This window comes from Bactrocera latifrons, unplaced genomic scaffold (genome assembly GCF_001853355.1).
Source record: "Bactrocera latifrons isolate USDA-ARS-PBARC rearing strain unplaced genomic scaffold, ASM185335v1 scaffold_601, whole genome shotgun sequence".
NCBI lineage: Eukaryota > Metazoa > Arthropoda > Insecta > Diptera > Tephritidae > Bactrocera > Bactrocera latifrons.
In genome coordinates, this window is record NW_017537270.1 from 5,960 (window position 1) to 24,773 (window position 18,814).

At 33.0% G+C, this 18,814-nt stretch overlaps 3 protein-coding genes across 6 annotated transcripts; all 3 read right to left on the reverse strand.

Annotated features, from left to right (window-relative positions):
• Positions 1 to 1,011: 1,011 nt before the first annotated feature.
• Positions 1,012 to 10,715, reverse strand: LOC108975068. 3 transcript variants are annotated; one of them, XM_018943334.1, is made up of 4 exons: positions 7,902 to 10,715; positions 3,787 to 4,358; positions 2,718 to 3,048; positions 2,491 to 2,664 (listed from the first exon to the last, which is right to left on the reverse strand). In XM_018943334.1, the coding sequence occupies exons 1-4, from the start codon at positions 9,525 to 9,527 to the stop codon at positions 2,581 to 2,583; spliced, it is 2,613 nt and encodes an 870-aa protein (XP_018798879.1). In that variant the 5' UTR covers positions 9,528 to 10,715; the 3' UTR covers positions 2,491 to 2,580. The 3 variants fall into 3 exon arrangements, with proteins under 3 accessions (XP_018798878.1, XP_018798881.1, XP_018798879.1); XM_018943333.1 differs by having other exon boundaries at positions 1,012 to 3,048; XM_018943336.1 differs by lacking the exon at positions 7,902 to 10,715 and adding an exon at positions 5,089 to 7,482 and having other exon boundaries at positions 1,012 to 3,048.
• Positions 10,716 to 12,233: 1,518 nt separating this feature from the next.
• On the reverse strand, positions 12,234 to 15,512 carry LOC108975062 (aldose reductase-like). Of its 2 annotated transcripts, XR_001993840.1 has the most exons (7): positions 15,405 to 15,512; positions 15,236 to 15,345; positions 13,682 to 13,824; positions 13,139 to 13,622; positions 12,870 to 13,078; positions 12,595 to 12,778; positions 12,234 to 12,367 (listed from the first exon to the last, which is right to left on the reverse strand). XR_001993840.1 is itself a non-coding variant. In XM_018943320.1 (6 exons), exons 2-6 carry the CDS (start codon positions 15,302 to 15,304, stop codon positions 12,325 to 12,327), a joined length of 948 nt encoding a protein of 315 aa, XP_018798865.1. In that variant the 5' UTR covers positions 15,305 to 15,345; positions 15,405 to 15,512; the 3' UTR covers positions 12,234 to 12,324. The 2 variants fall into 2 exon arrangements, 1 of the variants encoding a protein (XP_018798865.1); XM_018943320.1 differs by lacking the exon at positions 12,595 to 12,778.
• Positions 15,513 to 15,954: 442 nt separating this feature from the next.
• LOC108975063 (aldose reductase-like) lies at positions 15,955 to 18,718 on the reverse strand. The gene is made up of 6 exons (XM_018943322.1): positions 18,640 to 18,718; positions 18,476 to 18,581; positions 17,306 to 17,448; positions 16,763 to 17,246; positions 16,494 to 16,702; positions 15,955 to 16,119 (listed from the first exon to the last, which is right to left on the reverse strand). Exons 2-6 carry the CDS (start codon positions 18,542 to 18,544, stop codon positions 16,077 to 16,079), a joined length of 948 nt encoding a protein of 315 aa, XP_018798867.1. The 5' UTR covers positions 18,545 to 18,581; positions 18,640 to 18,718; the 3' UTR covers positions 15,955 to 16,076.
• Positions 18,719 to 18,814: the final 96 nt, after the last annotated feature.

The window sequence follows — 18,814 nt, forward strand, 5'->3', positions numbered from 1 at the left end:
TGCAGAAAAAATCGCATTCAATTTGGTGCCAAAATCTCAGATTTCTACTAGGCGACCAGGAGCATGTAGCAAGCAGCCGCCGAATACAAAAATGCTTATAACTTCTAAACTACTGGTCGTAGAGAAAATATAAAAATGCAGAAATTTGCAGAATTGCAAGGAGCATATTTTCATTAAAGAAAAAATAAATTTGGATTCACACAGAAATTAAAAAAAATTAAAATGTGTTCTAAATCGCCGGTTTTTAAAGAAATTACGCATTAAATGCAATGTGCCGAATACAAAAATGCTTATAACTTCTGAACTACTGGTCGTAGAGAAAAAATAAAAATGCAGAAATTTGTAGAATTGCAAAGGGGCATATTTTCATTAAAGAAAAAGTAAATTTGGATTCACCCAAAAATTTAGAAAAATAAAAATGTGTTCCAAATCGCCGGTTTTTAAAGAAATTAGGCATTAAATGCATTTTGAATACATTATTTACTTAAAGCATGAGGTTAAAGCTTTGTAACTAAAATATTGGGCTTACAAGAAAACCCTTCTATAACGAAATAATTCTTCTTCCATGTAATCGACAATGCATTAATACCTTATGTAATTAAATCTCTTAAAGTTTTAAGTGAACAATAATCACAACTTTTGTGATGATAGCAATGTTAAATTTAATAAAATTACTACTTTAATTGCTTATATACCTACCCGTTTTTACTTTACACATAAACTAAGATTCGTTTCCGTATATATTTGAAATAAAAACTAGAAAGAAGGTTTATATATATTTTATGTTGACTTATATTTTATTGCATTTTTCTTTCATTTAAAAGTAAATGTAAATAGGAGTGAAAATGAGTGGACAAACGGATGAAAAAACATTTCTTTCAAATAAAAACCATTTTTGATGGATCCCTTGCTTTCACGAATATGGTATGAGTTTACCAAAGATACTCGTACATATATACAATGCAGTATTTTTCGTTGCTTAAATTTTTGATTCAAAACAATTGTTTGATGTCTCTTTTAGCAACTTGTATATCATATATTTTTTTTATTCATGTGTATATATTTAAAATCGTTTCGATGTAATTAAGTGATTAGTTATATTGATATTTTGTAACATATTTTTTTAAATACATCACTGTACGTGTGTCTAATTCTAATATTTGTAACGGAATACAATTTGTTTCACTATTGTTTTTTTTTCTCTACACATACAATATTCATTGTAGTACAAATAAGAAGTATTGCAAGTAGATGAGAATGAATTATCCAAACCGATCTAAAATAATTCAATAGTTAAACTTTTTTTTTTTTTGTAAGGACACCACATAACTTTTGGAAATGATTTTAAGAATTAAAGTGTATGTATATGCGTTTGTTATTCAGATCTTTATGTTATCTACTTGTGGCAAGGATTGTCTTAGTAACAATAAAAATAATGTTACAACTGGCAATCTCAATAGTCTCTAACAAACTACATATGCAAATATTGGCACATTTATTTACCTGTGCTTATGTAGAAAATTTAAATTATATATTTTACTACATATAAATATTTTAGTTAGGTAGAGTATAAATGTGTGTTTTAGTTTGAAATTGTTAATTTTTATAGTCTCATATATTCCAAAATTATTTTTAGCCTCTCGAAAAATCTGACATTCTTTCCTAAAAACAGAAAAACATAACAACCGAATGTACACCAAAGAAATTATTTGAATAGATATGCTTGTAATTTGTGCTCCGATGTAAACTTATTAATTCACTCTTCTATCCAATATTATTAGTATTATTAATTTTCTATTTTTTTGTATATTATGTTAAGTTAAATTTCCTTGGCAGACTCCATTTTCACAACAAATATTTCCTTAAATACAATCCTCCGATTTACACAGCTTCATATAATTTTTTTATTGCTGTACAAGCATGCATATGTATATGCGCAGCTAATGTTCCATTAATTAACATACATATGTATATACAAATATGGGTAGTTTAATTGTATAAATAACCTAATATATCAATTGTATTTTGCTGAAGTCATCAGTATTTACCTGGGACCGCATACTTTCTATTGTATACATAATACGATTGCATCCATTAAGGTAAAATTTGTGCACAGCAGCACAAGGATTGCTAACTGTCTGCAGCTATGGTCACGAAGACATGTATGAGCACTGTGGTTTCGGTTGTGGTTCAGTCTGTTCGAGCGGTTGAATGTCAGCACGTTTCCAATAGTCTCGTACATTTTCCACAGTTTCCAAAATGCGAAGAAAGTTTTTTCCAGCTAACATTGCAATGTCTTGCTCGCTCCAATTGTGATCTTGAAGCAGAGTCGCCAGCAAATCTGGGTATTTGGATACGTCCTCAAGGCCTATAGGTGGTTCTTCTATGCCATCATATCCTGCACCTAACCCAATATGTTGGACACCAGCTATTGCACGAATGTGTTTAATATGTTTTATAACATCTGCAAGATATGCCGGTTGACCGCAAGCCACGTCCTCTGGGTCGAAGCTAACCATAATTAGGCCACCGTTATCTGCCACTAGTCTAAGAATGTCGTCGGGTATATTTTGTGTGGAGTTACATATTTGTCGTGCAGCGGAGTGAGAGAATATAACGGGGGCCCGGGTGATTTGCAAGACGTCGCGGGCTGTCGCAGCAGAACTGTAAGATAAATCTACCATCATTCCCAAGCGGTTCATTTCTCGAATGACTACCTTGCCAAACGCGGATAAACCATTTTCTGTTTCTGAGGCACTTGATCCTGCCCATGAGAGATCACACTTATGCGTAAGGCTAAGGGCACGTGCGCCAACTGAATAGAATGATCTTAAAACGGCAAGAGAGGAGCCGATGGCATGACCACCTTTGATGCCAATTAACGAAGCCATCTGATGACGCTGTCGAGCTATAAAAATGTCCTTGGAAGATTTTGCTAACATTGTATCCAAGGTATTCATGTCAGTCAGGCGACGGATAATGTCAATTTGTTCTATTGCTACTTGGACGGCGTCCAGTCCCAATGCCTCACATGGAACATATGCTGACCTGTAGATTATGTGCATGAGATAAAGAAAGCTAATAGTACTTTTTTTTTTTGTATGTGTTTACAGTGTTTTAGAAAAAGTTCAAATCAGTCTTTACAAAACGAATAAAGCGGTAATAATCATAACTACTTGATTTTTGTTTTGTTATTTCTTTTGAATATAAATTAAAGGTAATTCGCATTCAAAGCTACATATGTATGTATCGAATGCAGGCAAGTGCCTTATAAATTGTATGTTGTTCATACGACATGGAATACTGTATTAATGCTCAGTATATGTTTTTATTACAAACAACCATTATTTTTTTATAGAGTCCAACATTTTGTAATGAAACATTCGTTTTTTAAAGTTGTAAGAACATTTTCTTGGAAGATAAGAAGTAATCCAAATTATTCAAAAACCTAATGCTATAAACATGGAGAAAGTAGCGTGATTTTGGCACGATTTAAATTGAAAATAAAAAGGATCTAAAGATTGTTGGATGATTTTTTATGGAAGTACTAAAGCTTCAGGGGCATCAGTAAATTCAGTTTATCATAATATTGTTAAACGTACTAAATTCAGAAGGATTTGAATATTCAGTTCAGTCAGTTAAAATTATACTCTACACTAAGCTTATAATAATTGAGGCATTTAATCTTAATTGCGGTATACATACTGATATATAAATGGTCAATTACATACAATGCTTAATACTACAAGTATTATTAAAATATGCAAATAATACAATTTTACTTACCACATTTGTACACCGACCAGTCCTTGCTTAAGCCTTTCAATATCCGTCTGAGCCCACGTCGGTCGTGTCCATGCTTCAGCGTCAGGATCGCGTCTCATGCTTATCAACTCCAAGCTGTTTTGCGCGTATTTTCGGACATTCCATGCAAAATTATTATGGCCATCCACCAACGGCACTTCTTTTAGTATCCGTCGCACTATTTTCAGTCTTTGTGCATGCGAATTGCGGCTGGGAGCCATAAAGTGTTGGTATGCAAGCAATGCGCCGATAGTAAGCAAGCATATCGTGCCAACAAAAGTCAGGACTATGGCACAGGAACCTCGTCGCGGTTTGAGGCGATGTGCCCTGCTGCATCTAGCAGCAGCTGCATGGTGGGTTATTTTTGATTTACGCTCGACGGGGGTAGTTTGGCCTGTTTGCGGCGATTTGCTATCACACAAGTTTGATTTTGACTTATTAGCATTGGCAATTTCGCCACCTGAATCACTGTTCGAAATGGAGTTTTGGCGGGAATGTGTGCGACGAGTATTGGAGTGCTCGGTGACATCAGGTAGGCCACCAAAGCCAATGGCCTAAATGTAAAAAAATAAAGTCGTTGTATTCAATTTGGCTTTGTTTTTTTTTTTTTTTATTTAACGTAATATGGGTCGCAATAAGATGTTTTTACTATTTCTGATATTTGATTTAAAATTTCTTTAAAAATTAATTAAAATGCTGACTAATACCAAAGAAAATCTACACACACAGTGTGCTAACTTTTACTGCAAACGGACCAGTTTAGCAGTTTATTCAGGTAAAAAGTGACACGAATAAGGATGAAGGATTGATTACATTCCAAACCTCTTAGCATTGTTGAGTTAACTGACTGTCAGTTTTGAAAATTTATTGTCTATTAGATTTTCTATCAACATGATTGTAGTTGGATTTGGTTGACGTAGATATATCGTCACCTAAAATGCAAAATAACGTAACGCATGAATGAAACACGAACTAAAATGGAGCATGAGTGAAAAAAAATGCAATATTTATTAAAACTGGTTTATATCTGAGTGCAGAATCTGAAAATGTTGAACATATGTAATATTATGTTTGTAATTTAAGTAGTGAAGCGTAATCAATAAGACACTCAAATTCGAATTTTTTGATGACACGTCTTTTGCATTTCAGGTGACGAAATGTAGTTACATATTAACATATAAATAAGCCTTTGGTTTGTGCACCTTCAAAACTTAACTACTTATATACTAAAGTCTGTTAAAATGCACGTGGCTAATTAATGCTTTACTGTAAATGAATACGCACCTGGCAGTCAGTAACATTTTTTAGATACATATAAGAACAGTTATGGAGTGCATCATTGTCACAATGACCGTAATAATCGCAGTTACTTTGATTTTTCTCCAACAGTTTCGCGCTATTTTTTGATAAATTATCTTCTTTAAATGATACACGCTTTGGGTTTTGCTGGATAGACCCCGTAAGACAGGTGGGCGTACGTCGATTACGACCCAATGTGCTCGAAAGTCCGGTACTTACTCCAGCAAGAGAACCGAGAGTGCCTGTGAATCGAGTCGAGTTCATTGCCCCGCCTGCTGCTGAAGCGAATGTGCCCATCATGTGAGAAAATGCCGCACACCCCACATCTTCTGGTTCCTTAGGTCGACGTTGATGATATGGATGTGGCCGATGACCATTAACTTCGCAATTATTAGTAGTTAATGTAGGTTGAAGAATCATACCACAACCACCAAAATTAAAATGAGGTATACATGTGGCCCCAGAGACGCTAGTGCCGCATTCGCTGCCCTCTAAATCGCTATCGTCACCAATAGCGTTGTCAGTACCGCTGATTACATTGTTGTTGGCGGTGCCATTGTTGAAGTCTCGAGATAGGTTAGCACTTTCAGGTATATCTCTTATGCGAGAAGATGTGTTTAGTGTGCCTGTGTAAATTATGTTGAGAGGTGGTGGCAGTGAGTGCTGAATCTGTATTTGTGGAATTTGTTTATGCGCCTGTGGRAGCTGTTGCATGAAGGAATCATTCGAAAACTGCTGTTGATTCTGTTCGAGGGTCGGAAGCAAAATGGTCTCTGACTGCAAAAGTTTTTTACCGCCACAGAGAATACCAGGAATGAGCCGTTCATGTTGAGCGATTTGATCTGACTTGGTAGCGTTAGAAACAAATATGTTCGAAGGTTTAAATTGGTAGATATTTTCATTATTCGTCACTTCTTTAAGATCATTATTCTGAGGAGTTGCCAATATAGTTCGGCTTGGTGTTACTGTTGAAGGTTGTATCATCACGATGGGTAAAACTGCGCTTCCACTGGTACCACTTAAAGTAGACCTTTGCAGTAGCTCCATTTGACACATTTCTTTATATCCCAATTGTCGCAATTCCATGACTCCTTATAATATAAAATTATATTTCGAATTTTAATCACTACATGTTGTTGCACCCATTTCTTTTTTCTTATCACGTCTTATAACATTTTTGTACAATTAATATATTTGGAAGTATATCTTCCAATGGCACTTCTCTTCATGGCCATTCATCGACATGCTTCTCGATGGGCAACTTTACTTCATAACTTCCGAATAGAAACTGAACTATCATCAGCTGGATTTCATGCTCTCGCCTAGTTGTTGGGTGATGCCACTGTGCAGTATCCACAAATTCACTGAACTTCTCTACAATAATTTCCTCTAGTTTACCAAGTAATTTGCAGCCAAGCCTTATTTTGCCGGTCCAACTTTTACCATTGGCATTTAGTATAGTTAAGGGTAAATATTCGCGACTGCGCATTATGCAAATGTGAAATATTCTTAATTGACTCTTCTAATAACTCCAGCGAATAAAGCGTTCATTTCTTAGGCCTTTCTAACTATCTAATGTTATATTATTATTTAGCCCACAAACTTTCGTTAATTTTATTGCTATCCAAAAAAAATTTTACCAGCAAATTCCACTCTAATGAAATTACAACAAAGCTCTACACCTGTATCGCCAATGTATTAGTATTTAGAATTAGCGCAAGAAAAATATACATACCAAATAAGTCTCAAACGAGACACAACATTTATACAGGAGAGTGGAACTTCAACCAACAGTTTCGATACTCAACCAACTGTTGTGCCTTGGTTTCTTTTATTCTAAGACGTGTATTCCATAAAGGCGTGAAATATACAAATTTAATATACCCTTTACTTTACTAGAGAACAGTTACTATTACCTAATTCTATAATAATGTCTGACTTCATAAAAGAAAACAATTAACTTTAATGAGTTTTCATATTTCCTTCTCGATAATACACATATCAAATATACTATAGAAAACATTGTATTGCCAATAACATATTAGAATACAAATTGACCGATTGAAGTCAAATTTTTGTGCGGAAATACACCCAACTCTTTTTTTAGACGGTTTCTTTTTACATGGATTTGAAGTTATACAAATGAAAAAAGATTATTTGGTACAAATTCTTTAATCTTGTACGGTTTCTAAATCAGTGTCTTGTAATTATGTGTTTTAGCACCATTGCTTAAAGAACATACATAGTAGTAACTGGGAAATCTTCTTATACGATAACTCTTACCTACACATTTTGTTCGCATGATACATGTTCTTAATTCAGGATTAACAGATTTCTTTTGTTTTTTGCTTAATATACCAATTGTTCACTTGTATTAATTATGTATTTTAAGTTTTAATGCTCAATAAAATGACATGAATATACAATTTGTATGCATATTCGAAATTTTATAGTTTTCAACATTTTTTACACGGTTTATCGAAGTAAATATAGTTCTTTACTTCATCTTACACGGTTTTCGGATGACATGGAACGTATCCCCCTTTTACTACATGAAACACCTTTTTTTTACACGGTTTTCTGAGGAACGTATCCACCGTGTAAAAAAAGAGTTGGGTGTAGTTTTTATTTAAAATGGGTATGGGTAGCTTCGGTAACCGAAGTTATCGTTTTGCCTTGTTTCTTATATATATATGTATTTGTCTCATTCACTGTTTGATATCGTGTTTTCTAGCATTTAATTACCCTTTTTAAATTGTAATTGTAAACAAGGCGTACTGTAATTAAGTAAAAATTACCTGATAATCCATAGAATTTCCATAACCCATATGATTGCATGAACATGAGCATTGTTTGATATGTTCTTCAAGTTCATCATCGATAAATTGGTGGTGCAACTGTGCAAAAGATGACCAATTGGGTCTTTCGGCTATGGGTAAAATTCCCATAGATAGTGGGTTTTTGCAATCATTATAATTTTTTAGAGATTCTTCTTTAACGACGTCTTTGCACCGTATTAATGAATGATGGAGATTCTCTCCATGGGTGGCATGTAAAAGTAGGTTCTGGATATGATTGTTTGGTTTATTTGTAACAATCGGTTTTGATTTCATCCATACCGTTTTGTTACAAGAAAAGTTGGATAAAATATCTAATCCATTTTTTATTGCTGGTTTGGTCAATTCTATACTCTGAGCAATCGGACTTGTTTTAACGTTACACTTCCATACCGTGTTATCGGCTTTATTATCCTGCAAACACCCATTAAATTCCATGCTCACATCCAACAAGTTGGCCTTATGACAACTATTTAAATAACGGGCAGTTACCAAAGGGTGTCTACTCTTCTTATTGTTGCACTTGCTGACATCATTATTAACATAGCTATCATCTGTTAAGCTGCGTTCTCGTTTTTCTTTAGTTTCGTTTCGTACACCATTATATGTGGATTCGGCTGCTGACGATGATGACAATTTAAGGAGATTATTGCTGTGGTTAGTTTGTGGAGAAGTTCTGTGGCCGTCTAATTTAACTGTGGTTAACATTGAGGCAGAAACTGGGGTGTTATCAGACTTGGAGGTATATGTGATAGCTGCAGTTGCGGCGGATAGCATAAGGCGAATCGCGTCAACTGAATCCGTACCCAAAGGCACGGAGCACGAACCTGCCTCAGTGGCACTGTCGTCACAATCTTCACATGTTTTTATCCAGTGATCTGATTGATCAATGTTAATAGAATTCTTCTCTGAATCGTTCTCATCAGAAGTGTAAGATTCAAGCAAAGAGGTATGCAACTTTTTGCGTTCTTCAGGAACTGAGGCAGCTGTAGAGTTGGAACCATATTTAGAGTGCGATTTATTTGTCCCATCCCTTTTATGATCCGTTTTTTGCTTCTTCAAGTCCTGCAGAGAGTTCTTGAAGGACTTGGGGTGAGAAGTCTCACATCGTTTTATGGAGGGTGGTGTGTAGAATGGTGAAACATTATAGAACTGAGTTGACCCACTAATTTGGGACATTTTGTCGTTAGTTTCTGATAAGGCAACATTTTTCTGATTTCGATTGCTGCGTTCTGTTAAGGAATGAGCTGAGAGAGATAATACACGAGTAATTTGTAACTGTCGTTCTCCTTTGCTACTACCTGATGTGCTCTGTTGCAACAACCGAAATCGACGTCTTCGAGCCGCTGCAATGAGATTACATTCGTTAATGGTGGGCAACTTTAATAGATGTGGATGCTGTTGAGCATACGATACTTTCGGTTGAAAATTACTGTGGCTAAGATCTCCAGTCTGATGCAGCAAATCTTCTCCCGTCGGCAAACATACCGATTCGAAGAGACTTTTTTGACTCAGTGCAAGAAATTCTTTCTGTTCTTCTTCTTCAAGTGCTTTAAGAGCACACAAATTCCACTCACCAGACGACATTTATCAGCGACGTAACATTCACACATTAACAAGGCCAACAGCTTTTGTATATGAACAGAATTGTTGATAAAAATCTTTGTGATTTTTAACCTTTATATATATGTATATATATTTATTTTTACGTACATACGTATACATATGTGTGAAATAACAGTTTTTATTCTACTAAACACAGTTATTTATGCCTACATTTTGTTAAAATATACACTTTACATGACAATTTCCACAACATTCTTACTAACGCACACTCATAAAAAATATTTTTTCATTCACTATGACGTTGCGTATACACGATATCTTTGTCATTGCAGTTATTTCCCACATAAATCACTACGATTTAATCTATTACTAATCGTTGGTGCCCAGATTACCAAATTTAATTCCACGAATGCAACATCGTACGCCGTTTGTATAAGTACAGACGATTTAATAAACTGAAATGCTCTTGTTTATCAATTTATACTTTAACCACAGCAGGACTGGTAAAAATGGCAACTGTTGCAGCAGTATACCTTTTTAGAATACTCCTACCATCCCTTACAGGTGCAGAGCTTGAAGCTTGTATTAACAGTGGCACAACAACTCATATAGTATTTCTATCCAGTATACATTTTACAAAATATCTTCCACAAAATGTTGACCTTAACATTAAACTTTTATCCTACCAGTAGTACCAGAATAAAAAAAAATATATACATATATATACACATATATATACACATCTATATAGATATATACATACAAAGAATATAAAAGAAAAGCAAAGGCTTTTGCCGCTATTTAAATAGGATAGAAATAAATTAGTATATGATAAATTGTTTCGATATCGTTGATATTATGCTTATGGCATTGATGGGCTAACGTCCTAGAAAGCAGTCAAATCGCGTAAAGAGCTGATCGCAGACATATAGTATGTTAGGAAATGTGGTGGGAATTGATTATGAAATCTTAGGAGAAATTAGCCTATAAAGTACTTAACATTTTTAATTGTAAAACTTGAGCTTAATATTTAGCATTATTGTAAAGCTCGTCTTTCGGAATTGAAATTATAATATTACTATTTATCAATCGTGCTTAATTATTTCGATTAGGGTACTTTTAGAAATTCAACAACTGCAAAACATATTTTACAATGTTAGCAAGTGTAAATACATATCGTCCCCTGAAATGCAAAATAACGTAACAGCATTTTCGGACATTTACAGTGGCATGAATGAAACACGAAATAAAATGGAACATGAGTGAAAAAAAAATTTAATATTGGATAAAACTGGTTTATATCTGAGCGCAGAACCTGAAAATGTCGAACATATGTAATATTATGTTTGTAATTTGATGTAATGAAGCGTAATCAATAAGACAGTTAATTTCGAATTTTTTGATGATACGTTATTTTGCATTTCAGGTGATGATATGTAGTTTCTGAAAAAGGGAAGTTTACTATATTAGACGCTTGTATGTATTGTAATACGCGAAGTTCCGCTTCTAATTAAATATTTTACATTCATTTCATATTGCATTTTCTCTGATTAAGCCATACGATCCGACCTGAAGATGTTTTTTCCTTTCGCAATGCTCATCACTTTTACCATAAAAAGACAAATGTGAAATGTGATATGAAAGTATTCTAATGTATGAGGACCACGCTTGATTTAAATTACCTACAGCGGGAAAACTTAGACGAATAGACAAATTACAATTGTGTAACCCGTTTTAAGAGGCATATTCTTCAGCGAAACCTACTCTTTGTGTACTTTGTCTGCCGACGGACGATGAAGTGCAATAATCACATAAAAGAAGTGGAACAGTCGTACGTAACAGCTAGGTATTAGTTACATTTAACACAGTACATGTGCATTGAAGGATATAAATTTGTATATACATAGTAAAGATTATAAAGGAAATGTACGTACACAATATGTTATAACGAGGTTAACTTCAAATGTATATATGCACCCACTTGCATGTGTTTATAAATTAAATAGTTAAGATGCAAATTGTTAAGACTTAGAGTAACTGAATATGCATAAAACGCGATGAACGTACTTGATTCGTTTTCTTACTTATGCCATTGTTGACCGCATCTCATCTGTAACTGGTTTTACACATTTAAACTCAGACTTTAAACCTTCTCCCAACAGTTGACATAGTACAATCACACTCGCAGGAAGGCAAATACCGGGAATTAATAGAAGTTGCACTTTTAAAAAATAAAAATTACCAAGGATACCAGGTGTATTTTAATAGTGTGCAGAAAATTCAAGTTGAAAGAACTGGGCTCGGTTGGTGCATAGATATGGTGGGGCTATTATTTAATATACGCTAAAATTTAAATTTCTAGCACCATTCGAAATCAGTGCTTTTAATTGAAATAAACAGCAGTAATAATTTTTTATTCTGAAAGCAATACCATCGATAACATGTCCGTGAATTCATTATACTTTTCAAATGAGTACATACATATATACGAAAACTAATATAATTTAATCTTATTAGTAGATCTTTTCGTATGTGAATCAAAGAATGCCATCGGAAAGTAAAAGAAGCCATACAAATAGATCCAAGCAAGCTCAATGTTTTTACAGCACTTTCCGTATCATAAACTTCCTGATTTAAGTGCATGTGTTTAAAAACTCCAATATTGGAAATTAAGTATATGTATAACAGGTAACGAAAATATATGTATTTATTTAATATACCGTGTCATTAAATCCATTTGTATATACATATGTATTTATATATGTGTGAATAATTACAGTAAAATAACTCCAATTTTAACTGGACTAAGTTTCGCACACTAGAATTCATCAATAAATGGATGGTGCGGATGTGATCGATGGCTGAAAATAAATATATGATTAAAAATATATTTGAATTTAAATATTAGTCAAAATGCTTGCAAGTTGTTATAAAAAGCAGAAGGGGAAAATTAGTGYAACAAAAGCGGAATATACTATTTGGTACCAAATTACTTGTTGCAGAAATATTCAGGAGTTACATATAAGTGGAGGGGGAGCACTAATACCAAGCAAATAACAAATATAATATCTATATGCCTTGAACTTACTGCTAAGATATTGAATACTTTTAGGAGTCAAAACGCATTTAAAGTGAAATAACCCATCATAACAATGAAGATATTAGACCAATAGCTGACTTATATTTTAAACAAATTACTAAATTTTCACTTGTTTTCAACTTTACGAGACTAAAATTCATCATTAAACGGGTAGTGCTCATGGTCAGCATCGCTATATGTAAAATTGATATATATATAGGAAATAAACCGATGTTTAATTATTATAATGCCACATATGGTTATACTTTATATTAACCACTTACTTGTCTAGAGGTACGAAACGTCCGTTACAATTAAAGCTATTAATTGTTGCAATATCTTCTGTGTTTAGTTCGAAATTGAACACATCGAAGTTAGATGCAATACGACTTTTAGTTACAGACTTTGGGATTACAATGTTTCCACGTTGCAATTGGTAGCGAATGAGAATTTGCGCCGGGGTTTTGCCATACTTTTTAGCGATACCCACAATCTGAAAAAGTTGTGTACATATATTAATATAAATTATACTTTTTTTTAGATAAACACTTACTTTAGCGTCCTCTAACAAAACGGGATCTTCTGGTTTCGCCCATGGCCTGCTAGGTGAACCCAGAGGACTGTATGCAGTTATAGTAATGTTTTTTGATTTACAAAATTCAATCAGCTTTTCTTGAGTTAAATAAGGGTGGCATTCAATTTGGTTTGTAACGGGAACAATAGTTGCAACTTCGAGCACACGTTCAATTTGACGTTTGTTGAAATTAGACACACCAATGGACTTAACAAGACCAGCTTCTACAAGTTTTTCCATTGCCTTCCATGTGTCTACATAATCGACATCCGAATATTGCATTTTGCCAAGATCATCATTTGGAAACAATGCTCCGCCCTCTTTAAAGCCCATTGGCCAATGAATCAAGTACAAGTCAAGGTAATCTAAGCGCAAATTCTTTAAAGTAGTTTCTAAGGCTCCGCGCACTAATTCAGGACTATGGAAGGTATTCCATAATTTGCTGGTTATAAACAATTCCTCACTGTAATATAGAACTGTTATTATACGTATGATACGCAAATTTTATCAAAATACTCTCACCGCTTCACAACACCTTCAGCTATTTTAGCTTCAATTCCGGCTCCGACTTCATCCTCATTTTGATACACATGTGCACAATCAATGTGACGATAACCAACATCAATAGCATCTTTAACGGCCTGCTCAACTTCTCCCTTGGGACTCTACATATGTAAATGATAAATAAATATATAAGAATTGACAAATAATCTAAAATATTTATGGGTACATATATATTGTATATGTATGTATGTTGCTAAGTATAATAATTAATAAATTTTCACAAGTTTACAAATTTTGCTGCAAAAACTCACACAAAATAGATAATAACGAAACTATTAACTGCTCTTTAACCCTTGTCAAAAGTTAAAGACTTCACAATATTTCTATGTATAGCATAAAAACTGATAATTGATACAATTGCAAAGTTTTCAATGACGATTCATTTCTAAATGGTTAGTAATTTATTTGTTTCGTCAATAAAGTAAGACCAAAAGTTTCAAGAACATTCCCATTTTTGATTTCCTTACCCAAGTGGTCAAGAATTTCAAACACTAAAATTTAAAAATACTTTGTTACGACAATTAGGAAAACTTATATAGCATAGCATAGCAATCATTTGCTAGAATTACTGGATATATGTATGTACTTAGCTTAGATATAAAAATTATAATTACGTATAGAGCTCTTATCACCCTCTCTCCGAGTGTTAAGTTCATTTATCAACATCATGCAACATTGCACTCTAGTTGAGGCAAATACTTAATATTGTCAAAGATTGTGAGAAACAAGTATTTGTATGTATCCGTATTCTTCATAAAAGTATATAAGGTTTTGCCTACACTTCTTTCTGTCATGACTTTGACTCTATCTACATAGACAATTTTTTATCAAATATTGTTTACTCTACTCAAATTTAAAAAAAATTTGATAATTCDGTGGTTTAGCTGTAGTTACTACCGTTAAAAAAAATCAATTACTATTAAACAAAAATTATTTTTATACACATGAGCACATGAGCACAATTTGCAAAGTTATCAATAGTAATTCATTCCTAAATGGTTAATTACTTATTTGTTTTGTTAAAGATTGTGCGATAAAAGTGTATGTATACATAGTATACAAGTATTCTTGATAATAGATTATAAGTTTTTGCCTAAACTACTTCAAATTAGACATACATATATGTATGTACATGGCCAATCATGGTTCTAATAAATGGATGCAATAGTAGTTAATATTGCTCAAAAGATAAAATATTCACACATTTAAATATAATTAAGAAAATAGTGATTTTTAATCTATCTATCTACAATTTCCTACCAAATCTTTTTATACTACTAAAAATTTAGAAAAAAATATTATAATTCAGCTGTAGTTACTACCTTTAAAGAAATTCAATTAGCATTGAAAATCATCACCACGACGTAAGGATTATTTAATGCACTTAAAGCCTTTTATGGAGTTTGTTAAATCCACTAGTGGGAATATATGAAATTGTCACAGATATTCACAATAGGAATATTAAATACACATTATATATTTATCGATATTAAATTTTTTTATTATACTTACGCCCCATGTCCCTAGACCAATGATGGGAATCTTTAATCCATTATTTAGAACCACATCAGGAACCGACATTATGATTTTTTAATGGACTAGTATCAAATTACAATGATATCCTGAAAGTTTGTCAGTACTTAATAACAAATTATTTTCCTTTAGAAAAAATATTACTAACCTCAATCACAACGGAAAACTACCGGCGTGAATAATTCACTGAATGCCAACAAACAGTTGTCAAAGCTTTTATACCTTCGCCAAAAGCTTCCCTTGCTATTATATTGACTAAGTTCATACTTTTATAAACGACTTAATCAGGTCATAGACAATACAATTGATTCATATCGTTGTTTCGCCGAAAAGTTTGACTTCTAAATTGAAGTGCATGTTGTGAAGATAAACATGTGTACATATGCGTCTATATGGTTATCCATTAACTCTTTATGACTGCAATAAAAAGATTCAATTCCTCATAAAAAATATAAATTCGTAAAGGAAATATATTCAATGAGCTTTTCATTTTTCATTTCACCGTATGATGAATATAGTATATACCACATTTGTAAACTTAAAGAATGAACGCTTGATGTGTCATTCTCTGAATGATGTATTTACTTGTTTTAAGTGGATGTACGTGCTGTATGCTATTCCCGTTTCGTTCCTGTATAGATTCTCCAGAGAATATCTCAGAGACCGTGAATTTGTAGAGAAGGCAGAGAACGGATAAATCTCATTATTCTAATTCATTTATGTTGATTTATTTAATATACCATCATTAGATACATTTATATAAAAATATGAATTTATGTATGTATGAATAATTACAGTAATACAACCAAWGGACCATTCACTAGAACTCATCATTAAATGGATAGTACTTATGTGATCGATGGCTGAAAATAAAAATATGATTAAATAAACTCTTTGAATTTAGATATTAGCAATAATGTTATTGGAAAGTTGTTATAATGCAGATATATTAAGGAGTTACACATAAATCGCGATTAAAGCATCAATGCCAAATAATTAGTTTATTCCATGCATTGAAATTATTGGAATATTTTTAGGAGTCAAAATGAATTTAATGTGTAATAACTCATCATAACAATGCAGATATAAGATTCAAAGCTGACGTATATTTTGAACAAACTCATCATTAAACGGGCAGCGCTAATGACATCTCTATATGCAACATTGATATAGGAAATAAACCGATATTTAATAACTATAATGCCAAATATGATTATATTTTATATTAACCACTTACTTATCCATAGGTACGAAACGTCCGTTGCAATTAAAGCTACTAATTGTGGAAATATCTTCTGTGTTTAATTCAAAATTGAACACATCGAAGTTAGATGCAATACGACTTTTAGTTACAGACTTTGGGATTACAATGTTTCCACGTTGCAATTGGTAGCGAATGAGAATTTGCGCCGGGGTTTTGCCATACTTTTTAGCGATACCCACAATCTGAAAAAGTTGTGTACATATATTAATATAAATTATACTTTTTTTTAGATAAACACTTACTTTAGCGTCCTCTAACAAAACGGGATCTTCTGGTTTCGCCCATGGCCTGCTAGGTGAACCCAGAGGACTGTATGCAGTTATAGTAATGTTTTTTGATTTACAAAATTCAATCAGCTTTTCTTGAGTTAAATAAGGGTGGCATTCAATTTGGTTTGTAACGGGAACAATAGTTGCAACTTCGAGCACACGTTCAATTTGACGTTTGTTGAAATTAGACACACCAATGGACTTAACAAGACCAGCTTCTACAAGTTTTTCCATTGCCTTCCATGTGTCTACATAATCGACATCCGAATATTGCATTTTGCCAAGATCATCATTTGGAAACAATGCTCCGCCCTCTTTAAAGCCCATTGGCCAATGAATCAAGTACAAGTCAAGGTAATCTAAGCGCAAATTCTTTAAAGTAGTTTCTAAGGCTCCGCGCACTAATTCAGGACTATGGAAGGTATTCCATAATTTGCTGGTTATAAACAATTCCTCACTGTAATATAGAACTGTTATTATACGTATGATACGCAAATTTTATCAAAATACTCTCACCGCTTCACAACACCTTCAGCTATTTTAGCTTCAATTCCGGCTCCGACTTCATCCTCATTTTGATACACATGTGCRCAATCGATGTGACGATAACCAACATCGATAGCATCTTTAACGGCTTGCTCAGTTTCTCCCTTAGGACTCTATGTAAAATAACAACAAATATGTAATAATTGACAAATAATCTAAAATATTTATGGGTACGTACATATTCTATATGTGAATAAAAAAATGTAAAGAGTGTATGTGTATATAGGTTCCTTAGTATCATAAGTAATAAACTTCCACAAACTAACAAATTTTTCTGCAAAAACTCATACAAAATAGATACTAACAAAACTACTATTTGCTCTATAACCCTTGTCCTTGTATTTCTTTATATAGCATAAAAAACTGATAATTGATACAATTTGTAAAGGTTTCATTGACGATTCATTTCTAAATGGTTAGTAATTTATTTATTTTTTTTTGGGAAAGTAAGAGCAAAAGATTTCACAAAAATTTTTATTTTTTGAATTTTCTTCATCAAATGGCATACACGTACAGACACACTAGAATTTTAAGCACCGAAATACAAGAATAGCTTGTTATGAAGATTAAAAAATTGTTGACAAAATGCCATTTGCATAGCAATGATTCGCTAGAATTACTGGATATATGTGCATACATACGTATGTATGTAGATTTGTGTTAAAATTATAAATATGTATGTACATAGAGTTCTTATCAATCGCCACACTCTCTCCGCGTGCTAAGTTCATTTATCAACATTTTTCGCAATTGAACTCTAGTTGAGAAAAATACTTAATATTAAAGATTGTGGGATACAAGGGTACTAAAACATAAAAAAATTATAATCCAGTGGTAGTTCTACCTTTAAGAAAACTAAATTAATATTCAAAAATGATAATGGAATTAATACGTAAAGGCATTTTGATGCAGATAAAGGCTTTTATAGAATTACTGAAATCTCCTATTGGGAACAGTACGTACTTAGTTTCTTAACATGCACTTTTTGCGCAGAATTACTATCAATTATTACGATCACATATTTTGCCTTATTTAATAGTTGTTCAAATAAAATATATGTATATGTATAAAATCATATATAAAACTGCCACACATATTCACAATAGGTATATTAAATACACACTATATAAGTATACTTACGCCCCATGTCCCTAGGCCAAGGATGGGAATCTTTAATCCATTATTCAGAACTACATCAGGAACCGACATTATGGTTTTTAATGATTTGGTATCAAATTATAATATCCTGAAAGTTGGTCAGTATTTAAAATAAATTTTTTTCCTTAGGATAAAATATTACTAACCTGAATTGCAATGGAAAATTACCGGCGTAAATAATTCACTGAATGCCAACAAACAGTTGTCCAAGCTTTTATACCTTCGGCAAAAGCTTCCCCTGTTGTACATTTAAGTCCATACGACGTAAGCAGATCATACACAATACAAGTGATTTCATCGATGGATACTTCGAAGTGAATG

Bases quoted from the DNA above. Each gene is read 5' to 3' on its own strand.
- LOC108975068 (XM_018943333.1), bottom strand. From the start codon at position 9,527: ATGTCGTCTGGTGAGTGGAATTTGTGTGCTCTTAAAGCACTTGAAGAA. The intron at 4,359-7,901 runs GTAATTTTTACT...TTTTACATTTAG, and splicing joins GAAATTCTATGGATTATCAG to GCCATTGGCTTTGGTGGCCT. The intron at 3,049-3,786 runs GTAAGTAAAATT...CATAATCTACAG, and splicing joins CTGGTCGGTGTACAAATGTG to GTCAGCATATGTTCCATGTG.
- LOC108975062 (XM_018943320.1), bottom strand. From the start codon at position 15,304: ATGTCGGTTCCTGATGTGGTTCTAAATAATGGATTAAAGATTCCCATC. The intron at 13,825-15,235 runs GTAAGTATAATA...TTACATATGTAG, and splicing joins TTGGTCTAGGGACATGGGGC to AGTCCCAAGGGAGAAGTTGA. The intron at 12,368-12,869 runs GTAAGTGGTTAA...ATTTATTTTCAG, and splicing joins CGTTTCGTACCTCTAGACAA to CCATCGATCACATCCGCACC.